At 34.9% G+C, this 24,969-nt stretch overlaps 1 protein-coding gene across 3 annotated transcripts in view; it reads left to right on the forward strand.

Moving 5' to 3' along the window:
* The window catches only part of jar (Myosin heavy chain 95F jaguar), a 396,549-nt gene that overhangs the window by 95,621 nt on the left and 275,959 nt on the right, over window positions 1-24,969 (forward strand). For all 3 annotated transcript variants that reach the window (XM_089239616.1, XM_089239617.1, XM_089239618.1), the window contains one exon: window positions 5,854-6,018. In XM_089239616.1, the coding sequence (XP_089095742.1) occupies window positions 5,854-6,018 (165 nt within the window). The remainder of the gene's footprint in view (window positions 1-5,853; window positions 6,019-24,969) is intronic.

Below are 24,969 nucleotides of genomic sequence, written 5' to 3' on the forward strand. Positions count from 1 at the left end.
CAAAAATTGATTATAATAACATATAAAGATATTTTGTTTCGAAATTGTAAAAAATATTTTTACAATTCTTTTAAAAAATATTTTGTGGATTAAAAAAATAAATTTTTGATCATCTGGAGGAAAGCCCCCAATTCAGATTCCACCAATAAGCATTAGGAGGAAGGGGGCAGAGTGCTGACAGGGGGAGGGTGAGAGTTTTGCTGACTTTTTCTGACAAGAGAGGTGAGTCAAAAATTGCTGAAAATGTGCTGACGTAATACTTGAACAGCCCCTTATTTTAAAACATACATGTGCTCAACACATGGCCTAAATGTGGCCTGCCTGAAGTGGCGCCGGTACACTAACAGATGAATTAAGTGGCTCGTGGCAAATTCTTACTTCAATTGAGCAACCCGCGGCACATTCCCAGATTGTTTGAGTGAGTGATTTCCGGGGAAAATACCAATATCATAAATAGTATATAAAGTTTTAAGACAGACCAATAAACATATACATAAAAACCATGGGACAATTTATATGTGTGTTGTATGTGTACGTGTAACGCATACGTGTATATATTAAATGATGTGTTGGCCACGAGAAAACATTTTTGGTATTATTTTCATGGATCTGCCCTGGACGGACATCAAGGTCCCTTGGGAGATCATACTCTTGTATACAGTTTGTGTGTAGTTTCATGTGTTGTGTTGTTTTTTATGTTGTTGTATGTAGCTTCATACAAATAAACCTTTATTCTCTCTAAAAAAAAAAAAGCAAAAAAGACTGATTCACACATTGTCATAGGCTCTCTGTTCTGCTTTTGATCAGGATTGTGTCTTAAAGTAACTTGACCAGGGCCCTGAGCCTGAAGTGCATAGGGGCCTCATGGTAAAGTGATGTGGTAGTATGATTTTAGTGAGTGAGAGTGAAATTGGCAGTAAATTCTTCTAGCGTAATAAAGTACCACAAAACCTTATTTGCCCAAGGAACCATATTGTCAACACGGCTCTGCACCTGAGCTGTATTGGGGAAGGTGATTGATCTAATTTTGGTCAGTCGAAACATTTCATCCCAGCAGCAGTACAGGGGCTACTACTATAAAACCACACATTCACCTCGTCCATATTCCTCTGCAGAACTTCTAATGAATTGGCACATGTTGGAATGTGTGTTTACGTATTGTTAACCTAACATGAAGTTTGTTTTTGTCTAATGTTTGTTATGGTATTGCCGTCTCTGTTTGAAATGTGAGGGAAGTGTAGTGATTGAATATTTATGCTGTTTGCAGGCCGGTTGCTCTCTGTGGCAAGCCTTTCCAATGGGGATCTCAGCTTGCATTCTTGCCTTAAAGTTAGAAACCACAAAAACCAACTCAAGCTGACCCACGACCTCCTATATAACCGGCCTTTGCGTAGCGTTGTGACGTCACTGGAAGTAGTGCTAAACCTCCACCTCCTTAAGCCTAACGATCTGATCAGATACGGCGACGATATTTTTTGAAGTTTTTTTTCTCCCTGAAGAATTTGAATCACGTAACCAGTCGGGAAATTTTCTTAAAAGACATCGATATTTTTTTCAACTATATACACAAACATTAATGACCCATTTAAAAAAATTCTTTTGCCCTTTCCCATTAGTTATGCACTGCACTATTCACTTTTTTAAAAATTAAACAATGATTTCATAGATCTCTCTCATTGTAGAGAGAGAGTCATCTTAATTCCTTAATTTTTTTTTCTATTTGAAAAAAAAAACCAATCATTCTGTACAGTATTATTTCTATAAAGATGAGACTTTTTTTTTAAAAATCGGGTGTTCCTAAAATTAAAACTTTGCAGAAATATCTTGAAACTTCTGATTTTTGAACTGATGAATGAGAAAAAAAAGCCTTGTATCTTTTTTACTCCTATATATTATTTGATAGCAATAAAAGACACCATAATAATGTCAAATTGGAAAAGTTTATTTACATGTTTCAAAAAATATTGACGCAACTTTATTTTACATGAATATAACATCCTTTCATTGATGTAGGAAAAAAAAATCTGTCCACACATGTAATAAATTGAAAAATACACATTTGATAAATGATTTCAATAATTTGATTTTTCAATGATTTTCAGTAATTTAAAATATATTTTGATTTCAAAAATACACGCAAATTTGATTTTAATGTACGTTGGTGGTTATGAGTAAACAGAACAGTCAAAAATAAATGTATTTTTTGTGATCATGTGTGGCGTTTACCAAGTAAGACACTATGGAACCCCGATAACTAGAAACCCAAAGACTATCGAAAAATAATTATGTTGACTTAAGCAGATGTCAAGTTAGCGAATTTTATTTCATTTTGCTTCAATTTTTAAAAAAATTTTATGTATGTAATATTGTTGAACACACACATAATTCTAGATATCATTCACAAATTCATAAAAAAAATGTTCATATCTGCAATTTCCTACGAAAAGTTTTTGTATTGGGAATACTCTCAAAAAAATTTTAGGTGGAAGGGGCATATATTTTAATTGTTGGAAGATGTTATTTGTGAATGAGCGTTGCAATTGACCAAACAGATAAATTTCCTCCCCTCATTTAAAACATATCAATTTAGCTTTCTCGTGTCTTCTCTCACACTCAAAAATCATTCACACCTGTGGCTGTCATATCAAACGGGTTGAGTTTTCAGGTTCCAAACAGAGAAATAACGGGAAGTAACCCTACGGAAAGGAGTGGAGAGAATTTGACGAATATTAATAAACAAATAGCAGAAACAATGAAAAATACAATTTTCCACATACGAGAGTAATGACGCAAAATTTTTTGAACTGATCAACGCATGGGTGATTTCTGAGTACAAGTTATGGTAATGCAGTTTAAATCGTAGTCGACTTAAGTGGGATATGGTTCTCATGTATCAAATTGAAATATTTTCCCCAATGAATCGAATATAGTGGCAACCATATAAATAATAAACGTCGAGTTATCAAAGTTGCACTGTACTAAATTTAACGCTTTAAAATACTCATGTTGGGATAAAAAAAAGCAAGTTAGTGAATAAAATTGGAGGTTGATGTCTCCTTTCCAAATCACAGTAATGTTATACGAAGACATGTTTGCATTTAACGATTATTTTTTAAAATCATTTTTGTCATAACAGACTGTTCCGAATTATATCTGCACTATATTTAAAAAAACCCTACTTGGAAAGTATGAACAAGTAATAATCCTTTGCCTGATAGGCATAATTGAAAAGAAACCAACAATAAAGGCAAAGGTATGATTCAAGCGAAAGCATTGATTTTTTTTCATTACTTTTAGGGGGTCATGATTTTTGTTCTTACTCTGAAACGGAGTTCCTCACTCAAAATCTGAAAATTTTCATAAAACATTAGAAATTCATGGCTTTTCCTTATTGTTTACCTTCATCGTTGGTCACCTCTTCGAATATTTAGAAAGTTTTTGCATTTTTCTATTACCTTTCACTAGGCATTTTTTCCTTTCTGTTTCAAATTCATCACAAGTCATTTTTTTATAGAAATTATTTGAGAATGCATCAGTAATAAAACATACGTACTCGTATACATGACCTCATAGTCTTATCCATAAATGTTTTTCACATCTTTCTGATAGAAAAATTTCCCTTTCAATCAATAAATTGCATATACACATTTCAAACTCCTACCGGTTTCATATCCTTTTTCTCTCTGGCTTGTTTTGAAGTGTGGAACAGTGAAACGCGAGAGTCCCAGTGTACAAAAACACATGGAAGAACCATCTGAATTGACCATAGTAAAAAAATTTGTGACCTGACTCGATGGATATGAAAGAGCAACTCCCTGGCAACCTATCAATCACGAACATACTCCTACCCTGTAATAATTGTTGTAATTATTACGTACAAAGTTACAAGAGAAACGCAGTTATCTTAAGTCTGTTTCTAAAGGCTCTTGGAAGTCTTCACAGCGTGACTACACAACTATCTCTGGCAAATTGGCAGTAAAATTCGAGAAAACTGTCAGAGTATTACACTTGATCTTTGAAAGGCATCACCGATGGTCGAAGTGATTCAACAGTGGTACATCATTGAGACAGTTTCTCGAGATTTTACTGTATCCGTAGATTTGCCGATCAGGAAGCTTGTTGAATTGGTTGATGGAGGATAGATAATGTTGTCATGACCGTGTTTGGTGCTGAGCAGATAATGAAATCAGGAACGCTTCCTCAGGGTTCATAATAGCTTGTTGAGAATATGGCTTGAAATGTGGTTTACATACCTGTAAGATGAGAGAGAAGAGCCCTTATAAAAATTAAAAAAAAATAAAATTTGATATAATTTTATTTTATGATTGCAATTTTTTTTTCTCTCTACTATCAAAAGATTTCCTACTTGTAGGTACATCTTGAGACAATAAGTTTTTTAAAAAATATTTTTGAAAATATCTAAGCATAAAAATAGTAAAACTGTTTCATAATATTCACAATGTTAAAAGTATATGACAAATTTTCATAATGATTAAGTTCTTTAAAAAAATTAGAAATTAAGAAAGGAAAAAAAATTCCCAAGGTGAACAATTCTACGTTATTAATGCATGCCTAATTTTCATCGAGTTCATTGCCAGTAAGAAATTGAACTAATGTTAACTTTTTAAAATTATGAAAAGATAAAATAAGAAAAATTGTTCAAATAGACAAAAAATTAAGTGATATGATCTAAACACACATACTGTACCTCATCTGTTCAATTTTGAACAATGATCAGTTTTTAATTATTGGAGTTAAATTAACAAAACAGCAACAGAAAAAAAAAAGTTAAACTTTCATTTGTATCGAAGTTTGTTGATGCGGGGAAAAAAAATATACCATATTGATATATTATATCAAAAAAATCAGCGATTTTGCACTTCATGATTAAATTTCGACATGGAATAGCCTTCAACATTATCATAAAACTAGTGGACTAATGCTCTTATAACCAGAAAATTTCAATAAATAATACAAGAACGTTCTTACCTTACTATTGCTGGTAATTTTGAAAACCTTTGGATGGCATGTTATTTCTCGGCATCTGAGCACGGCGACTTTTGGATCATTCCTTCAATTTAATTTATAATTTGGCACGACTATCGGGAACGGCATGAGAAATATATAAAAATACAAATCCGGAAAAACTGAGAGTTAAAATAAAATTATAAAAACACGTGCAAAGCAGAGATGAAGAACAAAGAAACACGTTCAATCGTGCTTCACTCAGTAGGGTCATGGAGGAACGATAGCACTACTCTTGCTGACGTGTCAGCATTCCTGATCACGTGTGCAGAGGCCGGTTATCTAGGTGGTCGTGGCTGACCACAGATGTGGCACTGGTGGAGTTAGAACCCAGGTCCTCATGATGCGAGTCCGTCAAGTTAAATATATAATTGTAACCTAAATAACCTCTGCGTAAATGTTAATCAACTATTTTTGTTAAAAGTTAAAATCTCTTTGGAAACATTTTTCTCTCTCTGTGTACCTTTGCACCAATTCTCTGGATCAGAACGTGGGTCGTATGCAAGAACGTTACAACTTATAGATAGTGCATGCTTTCATATGAGGAGTTTGAGAGCATATTTGAAAATGATAAGAAAATCTTTTCACTTTTCTCAAGTTCTAAAATGTTACAAGAGAAATATATATGTGAGGTTTTTTTTGTTTTTATCATTGAGGTATTCGTTATTTTAGTCGATGATGACAAAAAAACAAAAAGTATTTCTAAGTGATTTCTAGGTTTTTTTTGGGAAATCAAAAGTTACTTATATATAAAAGAGAATAGATGGCAACGCAGGCAAAATTTTTATTGATTATTTGGTTTGTAAGTAAAATTTTTTTTTTTTTTAGTATTCCGTTGTTGGAGGCTACATAAGCCATTACTTATTGGAGAAAAGTCGTGTTTGCTTTCAGAATAAAGGAGAATGTAACTATCATATATTTTATCAACTGTGTGCCGGAGCTCCAGAAAAACTGAAGAGAAAGTTGAGATTATCCAGCCCAGATAAATTCCAGGTGAGATAGATATTTATTATTTCTGTTCCAAAATACCAAGCAATGTTTGATAAAGAATTAGTTGAGTCATTCTATAGATCAGGAGGTGCCAGGTTGCCGTGGCATCTGAAAAAATTGGTATTGGTAACTCAAACTAGCTGTATGTGAGCTTAACTTACTTAATTAGCTTCTGAACATGACACAATTCATTTGAAATCCTTTATGTCAGCATGATTACCAACATCGAGCAATCATGATCCATTGCTATACCAAAAACTGTATGGTGTCCCTGGAGCAGATCTTGCCTCCCTTCTCGACACATGATCACATGTGATAGAAATGCAAACTCCTTTTCACTTTCCTTCAAAGGAATCAGATTGTAATTAAATTATAAATGATAAAAAAAGACAAAAAATCAGATATCTAATTTCATCTCTATTTTGGACTGTTTGGGCTTACTCAATTATACAAAGTTTGAAAAAACAATGAAACTATTCACTGCACATGAACATAGTTATACCCATACTGGCTTGAAAATGATGACTTTAAGCAAAATTAAACCTTATTTACATACACTATGCACATTTTTCAATAATATGAATCTTCTTCGAACTGAGATATTTAACTCAAATATTAAAATTCAAAATTAACTTGCACACAATAATACCATCACAACCATTGTCCAAGTCTTTCTAAAGATTGACAAATGTGTACAAAAGGTGTTTTGGAGGTTTTAGATTCTTGGGAAAATGAGTAACCTTTATTCTTTTTTCATAGTAAGGTTTTCTATAAGTGAAATAAGATTTCAGAGAAAAGTTGAAAAAAAATATATGATGTGTGAAAATTCATAATACAGTCCATGCCGCTTAATGTGATAACACCAAGACTCTGGGGTTACTAATAACGATAATTAAATGATAACTATATCAGAAAAAAACACCATTTGTAAGTACAGTGACTATCCTGCTTGGTTGAACTGGATGTATGGTAAACTGGTATTTGTAAAAAAGGACATCTGTTTTTCTTACCCACATAATTGGTTGCAAAATGTTTAAAAAAAAATTGTTTCATTTTTTTAAAAATTCTATTCTGAAAGGTAAACTTCTATGATATTTTGAATAGTACAACCAACCAGAAATGATAAATTTGTTGCCTATTGGACCACCTTACACAGGGCCGGTCTTAGACCTAGTGGTGCAAAAACAGTAGTCACGCCCCCCCCCCCTCTCTCCCAGGTGCGGATCCAGAGTGATGAGTCACAAGAAGCAATTTATTGCTAGTCACTACTGTCCCATAAAGTAAGGAACAGATTCATTCTCCCATATTATCAGGCGCTTGGTGGGGTGATCATTCCCATCGCCCCCTACACCTGCCCCCCCCCCCCTGCTAGATATAAAGGGATGAAGAAGTCGGAAAATCTTTATTCCTAGGATAAGATTACTGCTACTACCTTGTTAACAAGCATAAAAACCAACTTGTTTGATTTACTTAAGAGATTTGGAAACAATATATCACATATTTAATGCAGGATACTCATCACAAAGTTCTACCTTCTTCATACTTATTTTAATTTAATTTTTATAGTATCTGTGTAGTGCACATATATGCTAAACTGATAATAAAATTGGTTAAATTAAAGTGATATTTCCATACGATTTCTTTCATATTTATATCATTTATGAACTTCATTTGAAATCGTCCCTTTCAGACCCAGTACTAAGAAATGTCAGGCCCATAACCTGAGGCAACTTGGGCAATGCTCCGAGTAGAATAGGGAGCCATTATAACTTTTTTTTTTCTGAGCATAACCATTTCAAGGATCCTCCAAGAAAAGTCTGCCCCGAAGAAGCACGCTAGGGCCCTGGGGAAGGGGTTGTTTTTTTTTCTCTCTGTAGATTTCTTTTTTAACATCAGGTATTTCAGCTTTAATTTCAACGATAACACACAATTCTTGAAGTTTGGGCTGAACATCCCTGTGGTTAAAAAAAGAATATCTAAAGTGAAAAGAAGCAACCCTCACGTTTGTGCCTACAGGGTCTAAAAGGGTTATGCATAATCACCGGTAAAAGTGATAAAATGCTGCAAAATTTATCAAACTTGGAGACGATTATTGATTATGCATTACTGATATGCTTTATCAATTCAACACACATTTACTGCAACTTACATTTAATTCTATATTTCATCAGCTTCAAAAAACCATTTCAAATATACGAAGATGCATATCCAAAATTTCTGTTATTCGAAATGGATTTGCTGCCGCCCTCCTCTTTGTTTTGGATATCTGAGGCACTATTTTATTTCCATGGAAATTCCAATTAACCTACCTTATTTTGCTGCATTTATACGTTTAAAAAATTATGTTGAAATAAAAACAAAACAAAGGTTTTTAGCAGCTGGCTGATATATTTTTTGGAAAGAGAAAATTCAACTGCCCCTGCAGGGATATCGAACCCACAATGGTCACTGCACACAAGCTCCAAGGAAAGATTGAGATATTCGTTGTCTCTGTAGTCTAGTGGTCTAGGGCGTTTACTCGACAAGTGAAAGGACATGGGTTTGATTCTCCGCAGTGGCATTTGAATTTTCTCTTTACAAAAAATATATCTTCGTATCAGCCAGCTGTTAAAAACCTTTGTATGGATAGTGGACAGTCATCCTTGGATAAAAACAAAACGTCTGAAATGAGTTTATTAGTGTGGATCAAAGCTGCATGAAGAGTTTTACCTTTGAAGTGGCTTTAGTGTGGATAAACCACTGTCTTACCTACACCTTTTTTTTTCTCCGAGAGGTTTGAGTAGTTATAATTACATTAAAAATTTATTTACAAAAACATAAATATATATATATTTTTTAAATATTCATAGATGAGACAGTTGCCCGTCCAAATTGACCTGACATTTTCTCCACAAAACCGACGTGTTACCCCGCTCCTTGAGAGAGATTGATAAATTAAATTTTCTTATGCTGGTGGTTATATACTGCTGAGGACTATGTCTTTTTTTTCCTCAAACTAGCAAAGTCTGCATCTGCGGATTATATGCAGGTAAATTTGATAGGTTTTGTCTAATTCTTATTCAAGATTCACATTGAGGACAGAGAAAAACAAAGAAATGACTTACCTTCAAAATGACTTTCTTTAAGATGATTAATAATTATTTAATTTAAGATTTATGATTTGATTCTTACAACTTATATAAAACTAATACAACAAAAATTGAAATTGAAAATTGCACTAGGATCACCAGATTTTTATTTTTATCAAATTTATATTGAGGTTTTTGTCTCTTCTTGAAATTCAGTTGGCATATCTTGTCAAGAAATCTCGGCACTGATTTGTGATTACGACCTTCCTGTGCATCCTTCATTGACTGACCGACCGACCACTCCAAAACAGGGCTGCGATCAAAATATCCCCTCGAAAGTGCTATCATTCCCACCCCCATTTACGAATTTGAAGTGTCAACGGTCTCTCGCGTTACATATAAACACATTGTTTTTAGATTTGAACAGCAATTAATGGCTTAATCCCACTTGAAAAATCATAAAAAAAACAGGGAAATAAAACAATCATTTTACATTCCTATCTTCTGACTCCACAGACATAGATGTGTCCAGTTTTCTATAGTATTGGTTCTAGATCACGATTATTATCAACCTCCTCCACTTGTACAGAGCAAACTGTTCTGAAAAAAGAGTTTGATCTATGGTCATAGGCGTAAACTTATTGAAAATGTTGGGGGGGGGGGCCCTCAGACTCAAATAATGGAACCTCGTTTATACGGCGCATTGTATAAATGTGAAAACCGTATAACTGAAATTTTTTTCAATAATTACTCCTCACCCCTCTTTCCCACAGATGTTTCCCAAAAAAGTTTTTTTTTAAAAATATGTCGTTCTGATTCAAAATTATGCTTGAGAAGAAATCTATCATAACAAAATGAAAACTATTACTGTTGCTATAGTCTCAAGCAATCTTACGGTATTCATTTCAAGACTTAACAGAAAAAAAAGTGTTATTTAAACCTTATGTAAAACGTCCTATACTTGTTTGTTTTGCTAAGCAAAAAGTAGATGATGTATTGAGTTCCGTTTTTGAAAGATTTTTCTCTTAAAGAACTGAAGTGTACATGTTTGCTATCAACAGGGCCGGAACTAGAGGGGGGGGGACAGGGGGGCAACTGCCCCAGGTGGAAAAACTTAGGGGGCGGCAGTTTGAGGTGGGAACGGAGAACACTGTTATAAAATTATCAAATGTGGGGGCGGCAAAATCATGTTTGCCCCAGTCTGCGAAAATCGTAGTTATGGCCCTAGCTATCAGCATACCATAGCCTGTTCAATAATTATTTCAGTATCTGTCAAAAGCCATTGAACCGGTCAATTATCAGTAAAAAATATGCATGAGAAACTACAGTTGATCCTGCTTAGTTTTTCCATGATGTGCTTTTGAAAACTGGGAAACACTATTTCAGTGACGCGTTTTTACCATTGAAAAATTTTGTGATTCGATTGATAGAAACGGAGTTTTCCAAAGACTTGCGAGTTAGACTCAAAGTGAAACCGGCAATTAATTGAAGTGTATACAGGCAGGGCCCTGGGTAAAGTAGAGATTAGGAGGGTCTTGCGACAAGAGTTAAAGATGTTAATTGGTCAGTGAATGTATGTTGTTTGAATTTCTGGGGCTCAAAGTTATAAAGGCTGCATTTTCTCATGCAGAAATTAGGCCCTGTATACAGGGATACTGTATGGGAATGTATAGCAACTGAAGCCAAATGTCGTACAAATGGGTAAGGTCAAAAACATAATAGGGAGGTGTGTAGAAAGGGTTCTATTACAGTTTCCTAAATGCAGTAAAACCGCCACAGATGATCACCTGTACTCACACAAATATACTTTAGTGGCCACCTCTATTCAGCGTAAATTTCTATGGCAGAGCCCCTTAGGCTCGTCTTTTATTTATGAAATTTACTGATTTATTTTATTTTCTTCGAGTGGCTGCAGAGCTCCCGGGAAGTGCACACGGAGCGCCAGTTTAGAACCGCTGCTTCAGTGGAAAGTTTTTCAAACTTTTTGTTCCATAGCCCTTTTTTCAAAAAAAAGTTCTTTCTCATCGCTCCCAACTCAAGCCCACCCATAGGATCCTATACTAAATCCATAGCTTCTACCAACCCTCTGGACTATTGCATCGCCTCTTCCCCCAGGAGGGCGATATTTCAGATTTTGGAAAACACTGTTTTAGTGGCCATTCTTGGTTATTATACAACTTAATTTAATGAAAATTCACCCAGTGGGGACGGGAAATTGACCTTTTTATTTTATATACATATATATATATCGTAACAAATTTATAAATAATAATGAAAAATATATATATATATATATATATTTTTTTTTTTTTTCATTATTATTTATAAATTTGTTATGATTAGTCCTGTTTTTTGCATTTACATATTTTAACCTCTTTTTAGCACTAATGTGTATATAAATGTATGTAATTGAAGAATATTCAAGTTGTGCAAAAGATTTATTATATTTTTATAATTTTTCAATTTAATATTGCTCAAAATACAATAAAAGTTTGTTATAACAGCAGCTCACAACCACGAGAAAAATTTTCGTGTTAACTTACTTCTCATTATAAACAAATTTTCACATTTTAGTCTGTAAGGACATAAAATTATTGAAAATTGCTGCTTTATCTGCATTGGAACCTCTTTGAGATCATTTCGTTCTAATATTTATGAATGAACAGAACTCTAGTCATGCAATTGATTTTTCATCTTAAAGCAGTTGATTCTTCAAGAGATGTTTTTCATAGAATTTCGTATCAAATTCGTCCGTAAAAAAGAAGTGACCGTAAAAGCAGGAAACCTTTTAAAACCTTGAGAATAATTCTTCATTTTGAAATAAACACAACATTGAATATGTAAGAAATACTACATACTTTTTAGAAATTCTCCAATTTAATTTACAATGGAACATAGAAAAAATTACAGTAATTTCCGATAAATAAGTTGCATCCTGAAAAATGGCCAGAAAAAAAGTTTTTGTGGAAAAATTGCCACTTTTTACATCACAACTTCGTATAAAGGCCGAAACACTGTACTGGCGTGGCATGATTATTCCAAGTCTAGTTCTGGAAAACATATCCATGCAAATTTTTGGGGGGTTGAGCCGGCTCTCCAAAATTATTAGGGGGGGACTCTATCCCATTGGCCTAATACAAGTTTATGCATATGACAGGTTCCAGGCACTTCCTTGTGAAAAATCTGGGTCCTCGCAAAAGATCTCAGTCCAAAAGTCTGGTCCAATGATGTGTAACTCAGAGACAGGATCATTTTAGTCTTGGAGGGAAGAATATGTAATTTTTCACTCTCTCCACTCAAAAAGTCAATCGAAACATTATTTTTCGTCCCCCCCCCCCCCCCAGAATTAGCAGCTCCCCTCAAGATTTCCACCTGTGAAAACTGCCTTCTTCCCTAGTTCCAGCCCTGGCTACCTAAGTACTGGGGTACTAAAAATGGGGGGGGGGGAGTGTCAAGTGTCTGGGGTGCCGGATCGGGGGGGGGCACAAATTTCACCCTTTAACCTCCCTTCAACATTACTGGAAATATTAAAAATTTCTAAGAGTGCTACGAACGTAAATTGTTTGGGAATCCCTGATTTGTAAGGAGGAAATTTCATATTCCTACACTGGTGTGCAAAATTAAGATCATTTGCACATTGTGTCTATTTTCACAAAAAGTACTGAACCAAAGGTATAAGTACTAATAATGGCTAAGAAGTATGCAAATATTCAGTGTCAGATACGTAAGCGTACATGTGCGTGTGAGCGGAGCTGTGACCACGGAGGGGATGATAAGGGCACAAGCGTTTTCCACAATTCGTGTGCTCATACTCCTCTTTGACATACGCTGGGTTTCTCGCAAAAGTTGGGTAAATTTCATAAGCTATCAGGTAAAATGAGTAGCCACAAACGTATGGATGACGGAATGAGATAGAGAATCATCAGTGGATTGGAGGCAGGGCAATCACAAGTGTAGGTGGCTACAGAGCTCGATGTTACTCCCAGTGTTGTCTGCAATTTGTGGAAACAGTTTCAAGACACTGGATCCATATTGAGAAGACTTGGACAAGGTCGTCAAAGAACTGTGATGACTAATGAGGATCGTTATTTGGCACTTTCAGTGCGACGCCACAGGACTGCTATAGCATCACAGCTCTCATGTGAGCTGCGTGCTGCCACTGGAACGTGAGTTTCACGATTTACTGTTGTTGGAAGGCTTCATGCAATTTGCGTTCCACTAACTGCAGTACACAAGAGAGCACATTTAGCATGGTTCGGACAACATCTGCCTTGGGCCAGACTTCAGTGGAGCACCGTGCTCTTTGCAGATGAGTCGAGATTCAGCCTGAACACTGGAGCCTGCTACCCGATACCATCTCCCACATCAGGGAAATGAACTATTATGGTGGTGGAGGTGTCATGGTCTGGGCAGGCATCATGTTGGATGGCCGCACACCCCTCCTTGTGTTTTGTCAGAAGGTCCCTGACTGCTAGGAGGTATAGAGAAGAGATCTTAGAACCCAGTTTGCCTTTGCAGGGGCACAGTTGGCCCTCGATTCCTGTTCATGGACGACGACGCTTGTCCACATCGTCTCACCTGGTTAACGATTATCTGGAAAGTGAAGATATTCAGTGTATGGATTGGCCAGCCAGATCTTCTGACCAGTGGCGTAGCCAAGTTTTGGTCCATGGGGGAGTGAAATTGTGAAAGCCGCCATTTTTTTGTTCGTGCTTAAGGCGCAAACTTAAAATTATGCATTAGTCGAAAGAACTTTAAATTTCCCAATTTAAAAAATCAAATTTATTTTGTTTTCAGTTGATGTTATTTTTCAAATTAATTACCTTTCAATTGATTCATGTGTTTAAATTTTTTAATTAATTTAAAAAATGTAAATTCCATTTTTTGTTTTGTGTACTTATACAAATGCAAACACCAAAAACAACTGGGAAATCACCCTGAAAGGTAGTTTGAAAAAAATCTAGATTTAAATATAAAAAATGATGGAATAAAATGAAAAGGAAAAAATATATATTTTCTTTCTCTTTAAAATATCTATTCCAAGATATGAAAGTACAGAGAAATCTTCATGCTTCCATTTAATCACTTTTGTTATGCTACACTTATTGTAAGCACGTGTCACATGTACACTACTTCTACTCAATCGTACATGTATTTCCAAGACATTTCTCTTATGGAATTTCTAACAAATTAATGCAGGCCAGAATGTTCTTTCTTATATTATGCAGGCCAGAAAGTTCTTTCTTATATTTTGCATCACCATAACGTATATAAACTGAAAAGCCAAAAAAACTGGTACAGGCATGCGTATGCAAATAAAGAGATATGGAACCAATCAGAGTACGGTGCTGCGGTCGGCAACGCCTATATAACACAACAAGTGTCTGGCATAGTTGTTAGATCGGTTACTGCTGCTACAATGGAGGGTTATTGAGATTTTAGTGAGTTTGAACATGGTGTTATAGTCGGCGCACGAGAGATGGGACATAGCATCTCCGAGGTAGCGATGAAATTTGGATTTTCACGTACGACCATTCCGCGAGTGTATTGTGAATATCGAGAATCTGGTAAAAAATTAAATCTACAGCATCGCTGCGGCTGGAAAAAGATCAAACGAAAATCATTAAATGTGACAGACGTGCAACCCTTCCGCAAATTGCTGCGGATTTCAATGCTGGGCCATCAACAAGTGTCAGCGTGCGAACCATTCAACAAAACATCATCGATATGGGCTTTCGTAGCTGAAGGCCCACTCGTGTATCCTTGATGACTGCCCGACACAAAGCTTTACGCCTCGCCTGGGCCCGACAACACCGACATTGGACTGTTGAGGACTGGAAACACGTTGCCTGGTCTGACGAGTCTCGGTTCCAATTGCTTCGAGATGATGGACGTGTACGGGTATGGAGACAACCTCATGAATCCATGGACCCTACATGTCACCAGGGGGCTGTTCAAGCTGGTGGATGCTCTGTGATGGTATGGCGTGTGCAGTTGGCGTGATATGGGACCCCTGATACGTCTAGATACGACTCTGTGAGGTGACAGGTACGTAAGCATCCTGTCTGATCACCTGCACCCATTCATGTCCATTGTGCATTCCGACAGCCTTGGATAATTTCAGCAGGACAATGCGACACCCCACACGTCCAGAATTGCTACAAAGTGGCTCCAGGAACACTCTTCTGACTTTAGACACTTTTGCTGGGCACCTAAATCCCCAGACATGAACATTATTGAACATATCTGGGATGCCTTGCAACGTGCTGTTCAGAAGAGATCTCCACCCCCTCTTACTCCTACGGATTTATGGAAAGCCCTGCAGGATTCATTGTGTCAATTACCTCCAGCACTACTTCAGACATTAGTCGAGTCCATGCCACGTCGTGTTGCGGCACTTCTGCGTGCTGGCGGGGGCCCTACACGATACTAGGCAGATGAACCAGTTTTTTTGGCTCTTCAGTGTATATGATGTCATAGTTATGCACAGTTTCAGTTCAAGAAGTTTTGCCATCAGTCTTCCACATATTACAAGTAAAACTGGCAGATGCCTGAAGTTTCATGTTATGCAAATACCACGGTGAAAGCCTGCCTGCTCTGTGTGGGAAGGCTTTCCAAACAAAAGATCGGTTAGCGTTCGTACCAAAGCTTATTAATAATACGCTTTGATTCGTACTCAGAAATTGGAAAAAAAAAAAAGACTCGTTTCTGTCAACCACCACTGTGCCACTAGTGGGGTTTAAACTGGGATGAATCCATCATGATGCCCACACGATCACAGTGGTTATCACTTATGACTAGATTGCAGACGCACAAGCAGAGGGTGGCCTGAATCTTAAAAGGTTTAGGAACCACTGCTTCAAACAAATTAGTGTGCTGCCAAAAATTGTCGCATGTGTCTGTAATATATTTAAGTAGCTCTGGGGCGTGTTTGTAATGCCACTGCTTCCGAATCGAAGTAAAAGTGGCAGGTGTATGAATCGATTGAAATAATTTTTGTTTTATTATCTACCGGCTTCCTTTGAATATACTATTTAGAGGGGAGTTCTGCTCGTAGTTGAAAAACTTAAAAAGGCATTGTGCATAGTATATGTATATTTATTTCTAGTGGAATGAATTCATGGGGTGGGTTTTATTACAAATGAAAGAGAAACAGAAGAATGAAAATATACGAGTGATGAATGGTACAGACTAGCGCAGGGGTTCTCAAACTTTTCCCATCCAAAATGCCCTGTTACTTTAATTAGTGCTTGCCCATGGCTCCACAAAGTAGTTTAACAAAGAATCTCTTTGAAAAACCTTCAGGATGCTCCGCGATGCCCCCAACAAAGGTTGGTGACGCACAGTTTGAGAACCCTCTAGACTAATAAGTTCTTGGACTTTTCCCCTCGTAATTTGACCAATGGGCCTTCGGGCAAGTGCTGGCAAACCTCATGACGCCATAGTTCATATTAGAAAGTATCATGAGTGCTGATTGAGAAACAATAGATAATTTTTTAAGAGTAGACCTAACGTTTTGTGGACATTTTCTGTTTTTCTGAAATACTATATGTATGTATCTCCAGTTACTTTTAAACTTTCCTCTTAATACATGGACAATTCCAGGCCCGGTCCAGGTGCCTCAAGTGCAAAAGGGACTTCATGAAGATGAGATCCAATTAAAATTTTGTAGAGTGAACTGTTAGGCAGGAATTTCTGAACAAGTAGAGGGCCTTAGAAAAGTCCCTTTGATGCTTGTAAGACGACCCTGTGTAGACCACCAATGTGTTGTTGTGGGAAATAAAGAAACAAATAACGCCCGGAATTCTGCTTTAAATAGCGATGAGTATAAGTGCATTTATATTATTTCGGAAATATTCAGCAGATTCTCAAAGTATGTGCTCAGATGGAGCAATCGGTTCCCCCCCCCCTTGGCTACACCACTGCTCCTGACCTAAACCCTATGGAACATGTCTGGGATGCTCTTGGGAGGGCAATGGCATCTCGCCATCCCCCTCTCAGAATGATTCCAGAACTGAAAACTGCGTTGCTGCAGGAGTGGAACCGATTGCTACAGGAACTCCTCAATTGCCTTGTGTCCTGTATGCCGTCAAGCTGTGGGATCTGTCTGACTGTGAGAGGGGAACATTCCCCATATTAGACTCATTTTCGGTTCAATCTCTCAATGGAGATTTTGGACATTCCTGCAATGATGAGTATTTCTCACAATCATGCATGCATACTATGACTTTTGTATAGTGCATCTCTTCCTCTGTTATAACTGTGTATTCGTACCAAATTTCGTTAAAATCTGTCCATCAGTTTTTCAGAAATTTGACAATGTGCTAATTCTCTTAATTTTAAACTTTTTTTTCAAAATTTGGGAAAAGTTTTTAACAGATTTTTCTTCACTTATCAATTCCAGCCGATACTGCAATATACAGGGTGTCCTGTAAGTCTTAGCTCACCCTTTCGTCTCATCAAAAGTTTGCTTAGAGAAATGTATTCAATTGAAAAAATGGAACACCGCTGGGAGTTTTTGTGGCAATTTTACTGGTGCAGCTTATTTGCCAAAACAATGTGTCAAGCTGCCTGCATAAGACAGTATATGCTGAGTGATGCCCCAATCCTTTAGCATCCATTTGATGGTCAATATTTTTCTGAAATTTGTGTGCCATTTTAACACTTTATGGTTTCATGAATTATATGGTGTTTTATTTTTTAATTTAGGCTGAATTTTCTAAATAAACTTGTGCGGATGAACAGCCTTATCACCATTGCGCGCGACCTTGAAAAAGTGGTTTTACTACTTTGTATACTGTATTGTATTGATATACACGCTGGTTGTTGAGGATATTTAGTTTCCCTTAATGAGGGGTCGTGTACAGAATTTTCAAAGAGAATTTCGGAATTTTTACTCCCCTCCGGTTATATATCGGAAATTATGGTACTTTCGCGGCTATCTACAGGCATTCAAAGACAGCGCTAGAAACTCTACCTTGAATATTCACAGTTTTGTCATCTAGCTGCTATGGGGTGGTTCAAGTATTACGTCATCATCGATGGGGGGGAGGGGGTTTCCAATTTGCTGACTTTTGATGACGTGGGGGATTTGGATTATGCTTTTGTCATCAACCACCCTTTATGAAATATTCTTAATGGCATCTTACCTGGTGAGCCAAAAACGAGAAAAACCTTTCGATAATTTGTGTGCACTTGGAGTAACATTTCTTCCTATTGATAAGTGCCCTACAGAGCCACTTTACCCCAGTAGCACATTGATATAGAATGGGGTAGAGATTTCGATACCGTTTGATGTAAAAATGGCATACATTTATCAATGCAGTTCGAGTAGTGAATTCGACCATCGTTTACAGATACCATTCGGCGTAAAAGTGGCATACATTTGTCTGTACAGTTCGACGTAGCGAATCCGATGTCGAACTATATCTTATCTGACGCGACACCGTCCGACGTGAAAATGCCATACATTTGTCTACGAAGTTTGACGTTTACGTTATCACAATATAAAAAATGTCAACAGTTCTATTTTGAGAAGTCGGCCCTTTCTTCATCCTGCAGCTCACTTGAATTCAACTAAAATAGAAAAAAATATATATTTTTTGATTTAGTCACAAAATTGTTTTAAAAACTATTTACTATAATTGGTCACAAAAAATAAATAAAAATTTAAAACTCAGCCATTCTGCTGTTAATTTAATTTAACGTTTAATCCGAGTAAGTTGATAGTTTACAATGTCTGTTTTTGCTAGGTTGAATTTCGGGCAGAGATAGGTTTAAATATCTTGTAAGATTTATTATTTGCAATAGATTTCTGTATTCCATAGTATCAAATGAAATGAAGAAAAGATTGCTTTCCACAAATATGATAACGAGAACAGAAGTATAGTTCCATTAAGTGATAACAGAAATGAACCATGGCCAATATTTAAAAAAAAACTTGTTTTCTCTCAATTGCTAAGTTTCGCCTCTAACACATCCATCTAATTTGAAAAAAAAATGAAATAAATTTTTCACACTTAAGTACTTAGATACTGTATAATCAATATCTGCGGCTTCAGACTTCTTTTAAAAATTAATCTTATAATTTCCTTAAAAAAACTTTATGGCACAACTACAATTCTCATGTAGCACACTAGTTGAAAAACTCTGATGTATAAGTAAAGTTCTAGTCAAGTTCAGAATTCAGTTTATTAATACTACTATACAAAACACGTGTTCTGAACGTAAATAGAACTTTGCTGTTACAAAAGGTAAATGTAACAATAGTGAGCCAGTTCAAAATATTTAATGTTATTTTTAATATTTGAAGTAATTGTTTGTATAATAATTTTTTTTATTATAATTCAAACTTATCTGTTATTGTTACTAGTTCAAATTTTGACTGCTAAGAATTAAATAAAATAATATTTCCTGTCAATCTCAAACCTTGAGCAATTATTTTCCTTTTATTTCTTGAAACACGCATATAGTTATAATGTATTTTTGAGAGAGCATTTGTTTTTACATTTAAAAGTGACACAAACACATGAAACTTTGTTTAATTTCGAGTTTATTTTTATTTATTCTTATTTTCTTTTCCAATTCTCGTTTGTTCTGTTTTCTAAACTTCATTTTTTTATTTTTTATTTAAGCATTTCAGAAGTTGCTTCTGCAGGAATTTAGTCATTCTTTTTTTGTCTTTATATTGGTATATGTGGATAGAAAAGAATTCTCTTAAAAGATACAGTATGTTTGAAGGCAAAAAATATATGAGATTGTTCACAGAGGAAGGTACCACTCAAGCAAGATTAGTAGGCACTATTTCAATAATGTAGGGCTCCACTTTTGGTCACCAGCAATGAAAAATCAGAACATTCAACCTCAATGCCTTTGCCTCGCCTCCCCCAAGACAGTGTGTACACCTCCACTATTCCCAAACAGCCGTAGGTTAGTGTTTCCCACCCTACCATGTGGCCAATATCACCCCTCCTCCGTGGATGATTTAATGGTCAGGGGGAGAGGGGCAACAGAAGCTATAAGCAGGGATGGGATTGCTGCGGCGTAACCAAAGCGTATTAATAATTTTACTCGTATTAGGGGGGGTCTGCCCCCCCCCCCCGAACGAAATTTCTGACTAGCCCCTGGTAGGAAGATCACGTGACTCGGTCAACACACACACACACACAATCCTGTTATTTTCTTATGGCATAAATAGGAGTTTAAAACAATAAATGGAAGAAATAATTTCAGCATCGATAATTCCAGAATTCAATGAAATTCTAGTTTTAATGAAAGATAATTCAGCTTTGATGAAAGAGATAATTCAACATTGATGAAAGAAAGAATTCCAGAATTAATTAAAGAAAGAATTCCAGAATTAATTAAAGAAAGAATTCCAGAATTAATGAAAGAATTGCAGAATTAATGAAAGAAAGAATTCCAGAATTAATGAAAGATAATTCAGCTTTGATGAAAGAGATAATTCAACATTGATAAAAGAAAGAATTCCAGAATTAATTAAAGAATTCCAGAATTAATTAAAGAAAGAATTCCAGAATTGATGAAAGAAAGAATTCCAGAATTGATGAAAGAAAGAATTCCAGAATTGATGAAAGAAAGAATTCCAGAATTGATGAAAGAAAGAATTCCAGAATTGATGAAAGAAAGAATTCCAGAATTGATGAAAGAAAGAATTCCAGAATTGATGAAAGAAAGAATTCCAGAATTAATGAAAGAAAGAATTCCAGAATTATTAAAGAAATTCTAGTTTAATGAAAGAGATAATTTCAGTTCCAAAATAAATGAAAGCTATAATTCCAGCATTAATTAAAGATAATTCCATAATTAATGAAAGATAATTCCAGAATTAATAAAAGAAATAATGAATAAAGGAAATAATTCCAGAATTAATAAAAGAAATAATGAATAAAGGAAATAATTCCAGAATTAATAAAAGAAATAATGAATAAAGGAAATAATTCCAGAATTAATAAAAGAAATAATGAATAAAGGAAATTATTCCAGAATTAATAAAAGAAATAATGAATAAAGGAAATTATTCCAGAATTAATGAAAGATTATTCAGCATTGATTGAGAAGTAAGGAGTGGAGTCATTCTCAAAATGCTAAAGATATTGATGTCGATGCCAATCTTCTGAAAGCTGTTCTCAGCTCACATCAGAAGTACCAAGACAGACTTCAGCACCAAAAACTTTTGATCAGAAAGTTTCACGACCAGATGAGAATCAAAGACTAAAAGCAGAAGAAAGGGAGTTGGAAATTCAGTTTTCATCATCGAAAACTATGCTGAACACTGCAGAGAAAATGATATAAGTAGGGATAAAGAGAAAAACTTTGTAGATATCGAAAGTGGGCAAGTTCGTCTGAAAACACTGAAAGAAAAAATTTGTAGGGTTCTTGAGAAATTAGAGGAAAACAGCGTCATGAGTCAACAGAAACAGAGTCAATAAAATGTCATGGTTTTTTTTTTATGTATGCTTATTTGTTTGATTTGTAAACTTTTACTTTTTTTGTAAGCCCAGCTTGGATTATGACTAATTTTTACGTTCCTACAAGTGGATGCAAGTTTTATCAAACATCAAGAGAATTAAATGAATCAAGAAGAGTTAAATGAAAACTTGACCCAAAATCGTAACCAATTTCCATAACACAAAAACGTCACTGACTTCCCTTACATAAAATCGTCACTAATTTTGGTTGCTTAGAAACAGGCCGTTTTAGAGTTTGTGATTTTATATTATAGAGTAGATTTGTATATGGGTCAATAAGAAAAACAAATGGGATTGTTGTCATTTATGTTTCTCTTAAGAAAATATTCTTGATTTTAAACAAAGGAGATGGCTAATAAGTATTGAAAACATCTGTTGTGCTGAGAATTTCAAGCTTTGTTACTTTTGGAATGCTTAACATAGATACAATAAACTTGGCTTAACAAAATCAATGTATTTCTACTACTTTGTCTTGAAAACGCTGCATTTTTGAAAGATGGTTAAACAGCAAAGTATTTCTACCACTTTGTCTAGAAAACGACGGATTTTCTGAAGATTGTTAGTAGCACCAACTACTATATTAAATCATGAAATATTTTTTGTAGATCATGTCTGAAGAATTCATCACGAGATTCTAATGTTATTGTTGAATGTATTGTCAATTTGGGATATAGAATTGGAAATGTCCCTCAGCGTTACATTAGAGAACAAGGATACATCAGAAGAAAAAATAATAGTGAATCTCAAACACGTGCTAGAAAAATTCAGGTTGCACCATTTTCTACAGCAAACAGTGAATGTAGGACTTAAATTATTTGCTGATCTTGCTGCTTTTAATTGTGCTGTAATGACTCAGACGAGTTGAAAAACACATCTGAACAGATTATACAGACTTAGGTGTCATATGTTAATAAAATTTGTTCTAGGTAAAAGGAAATTTGGTTGTATTTTGTGTGCTGTCATTCATAGCATAACATGAATAAAAAATCCACTAGTATGTGGATGGAAAAAAATTCTTTCCTTCAAACTTAATTTCTTTGTTTTGTTTCTTTAAATGTTAAAACTTTCTACTGTTTTGAAAATTTTCCTGCTTTAATTTTGAGATGAGTTGTGGAAAGCAGCATGAGGAAAAGCATTACAACTGATGTCTACAGTTGGCATAAAGTAATTCCCTCTTGCATAGCTGTTGATAGATTTGCTAAGTTATTAAAAACTTTCCTGTTTAATAAAATGGTTAGTTTGATTTAATTAATTCTGATGTAAAAATAATCAATTTGTATGAGTTCCACTGAAATGCAAAGTTCAGTGAAAACAGTTCATACGATTGCAGATTGTCAAAATTTGGACACCTTTTACATTTATTTAGGTCACTATTTGGTCACTTTTTTAAAAATTTTGGTCACTATTTTCACTAGTTTTGTGGCCATGAGTTGTGCTGAGCCCTGATAATGTCACATGCCATACAATTTGAATAATGTGAAAATGATTGACCCTAGAATAGGCCATCCTTCAACTTCATGTGCAATTTGTAAAAATGTCTTTAAAGCACAATCAATTTTGTATTTAGAATATGATGGTATGAATTATTACTCTTTAGTACAAAATGAAATGTGTTGCTTTGACTGATTATTGGCATCCTTTTCCCACCTGGTTTTTTTTTCAAAACCAGCTTGGATGCCAAATGGCAACTGAAAGAATATAGCTTGGCATATGATAAAAAAGGCAACAGAGTTTTCTCATAACTTTTGAAATATATTTTTTAAAACTTAAAAAAGGAAGCGTATTACTGGTGTACTTACCTCACGCTATATACGTACAGGATCCTAGAAATTCATATCATTTGAACACACCACCAATAATATTAAATGCATTTTATATGACCTGTTTAAATAAAACTGGTTCCAGTTTTCTGGGGATTAAATGAAGAGAGCACAGATAAAGCAAGCACAAATAGAATTATTAGACATGATTTAATATTGCTCCATATACAAGTTCTTAAAGAGGTATTTTCAAATATTGATAATTTTTTTAATATAGCTGCAGACTTGATTGCAGATGGAATTGGGTGCATCATGCCAGCAAAAAAATATTAAACTATCTTTTATGTTTCAGACAAAACCTATAAATCATTGAAAATACATTTCTTTTAATTTATTGAATATTGAGAATATTTTGATAGTAGCCTACGTTAGAGAAATATATTTTATGAGTAAGATTCGCAGGTGCAACTTTTCACTGGCTCAATCACCCCTCCCAACAATATTTAATGAAATCTTGATAATTTTAAATAGGTATATATTGAGATATTGAACTGGTGTCCCACCAATATCTTTGATAACTTTACGCCTATGGTGTGAAAAATGCACATTCTCTAACATCACAACAATCTCATAGACCAGTCACATGAATACCACAAAAAATAATAGCTACCGATACATTTACACTGGATGTTGGAAATGTCTTGCATCAGCGGGTGTTCATCTTGAGCTTTATGTTAAAAAAATCTGATTTCTGGTTTGATTTGGACTTTCTAAACAGTGACCAAAATTCACTGGATTATTCTTAGCCAAACGAATTCAGTTTTATAGAATGAAAATAAGACAAAATGTAGTACAAAAATTACAAACTGTGTGTGTGTGTGCAGCACATACAAGAATATACTCAGATCTTGGTTTAAATCTTGATCTAAAGCAATGTTTTGTTCATTTGATAAACTATTTTTCAATTTGTAGGAATTGTCTATACTAAAAATATTATTTGATAATTAATTTTCACTCTAAATTTTTCAAAACATGATTTTTTGAAATGAAAATTAATGCAGAAGCTCCAATAATTTTTACTCAAGTCTCCACAATCACATTTTTAAAAATGTAAGCACAGTTGCAGCAGGAAAAACTGTGACTCAAAAAAAAAAAAAAAAACCACATTTATAGTGTACTTATGAATATTCTTTTAATTATATCTTGAAATTTGAGTAGGTACCTTATTTATACTGTAGCAGGGATGCTTATAGAAGTTCCACGTAAAATTCAATCTTCTTTATTTGTGACCTAACAAAATGGGTGTTAATAAATATTCAAATGTTGTACTTATTTTATTCGGATGAGTTGATCAACTATGCCCAAGAATATTAAAACGACACCAATGAATAAGGCAAATAGACTAAAAGTACAAATTTTTTTTTTTCATGCCTTATTCTTGGTGGTCTGGTCATTGGTGTCGTCTTAATACTTATTTTATTGTAAATTATATAAAGTCTGCAATTGTACACACACACACATAAACTACTAACAAATGCACCATTTTGAAAACATTTTGTGTAGAATTCAAATTATTTATAATTTTTTGTTAGTTTTGTATGGAGACCTATGCTTGGACTTTTTATGTCAAGGTTT

Source organism: Pholcus phalangioides, unplaced genomic scaffold, assembly GCF_987345545.1.
Source record: "Pholcus phalangioides strain wild (caught in Gottingen) unplaced genomic scaffold, Ppha-v1.0 ptg000011l_1, whole genome shotgun sequence".
Lineage (NCBI taxonomy): Eukaryota > Metazoa > Arthropoda > Arachnida > Araneae > Pholcidae > Pholcus > Pholcus phalangioides.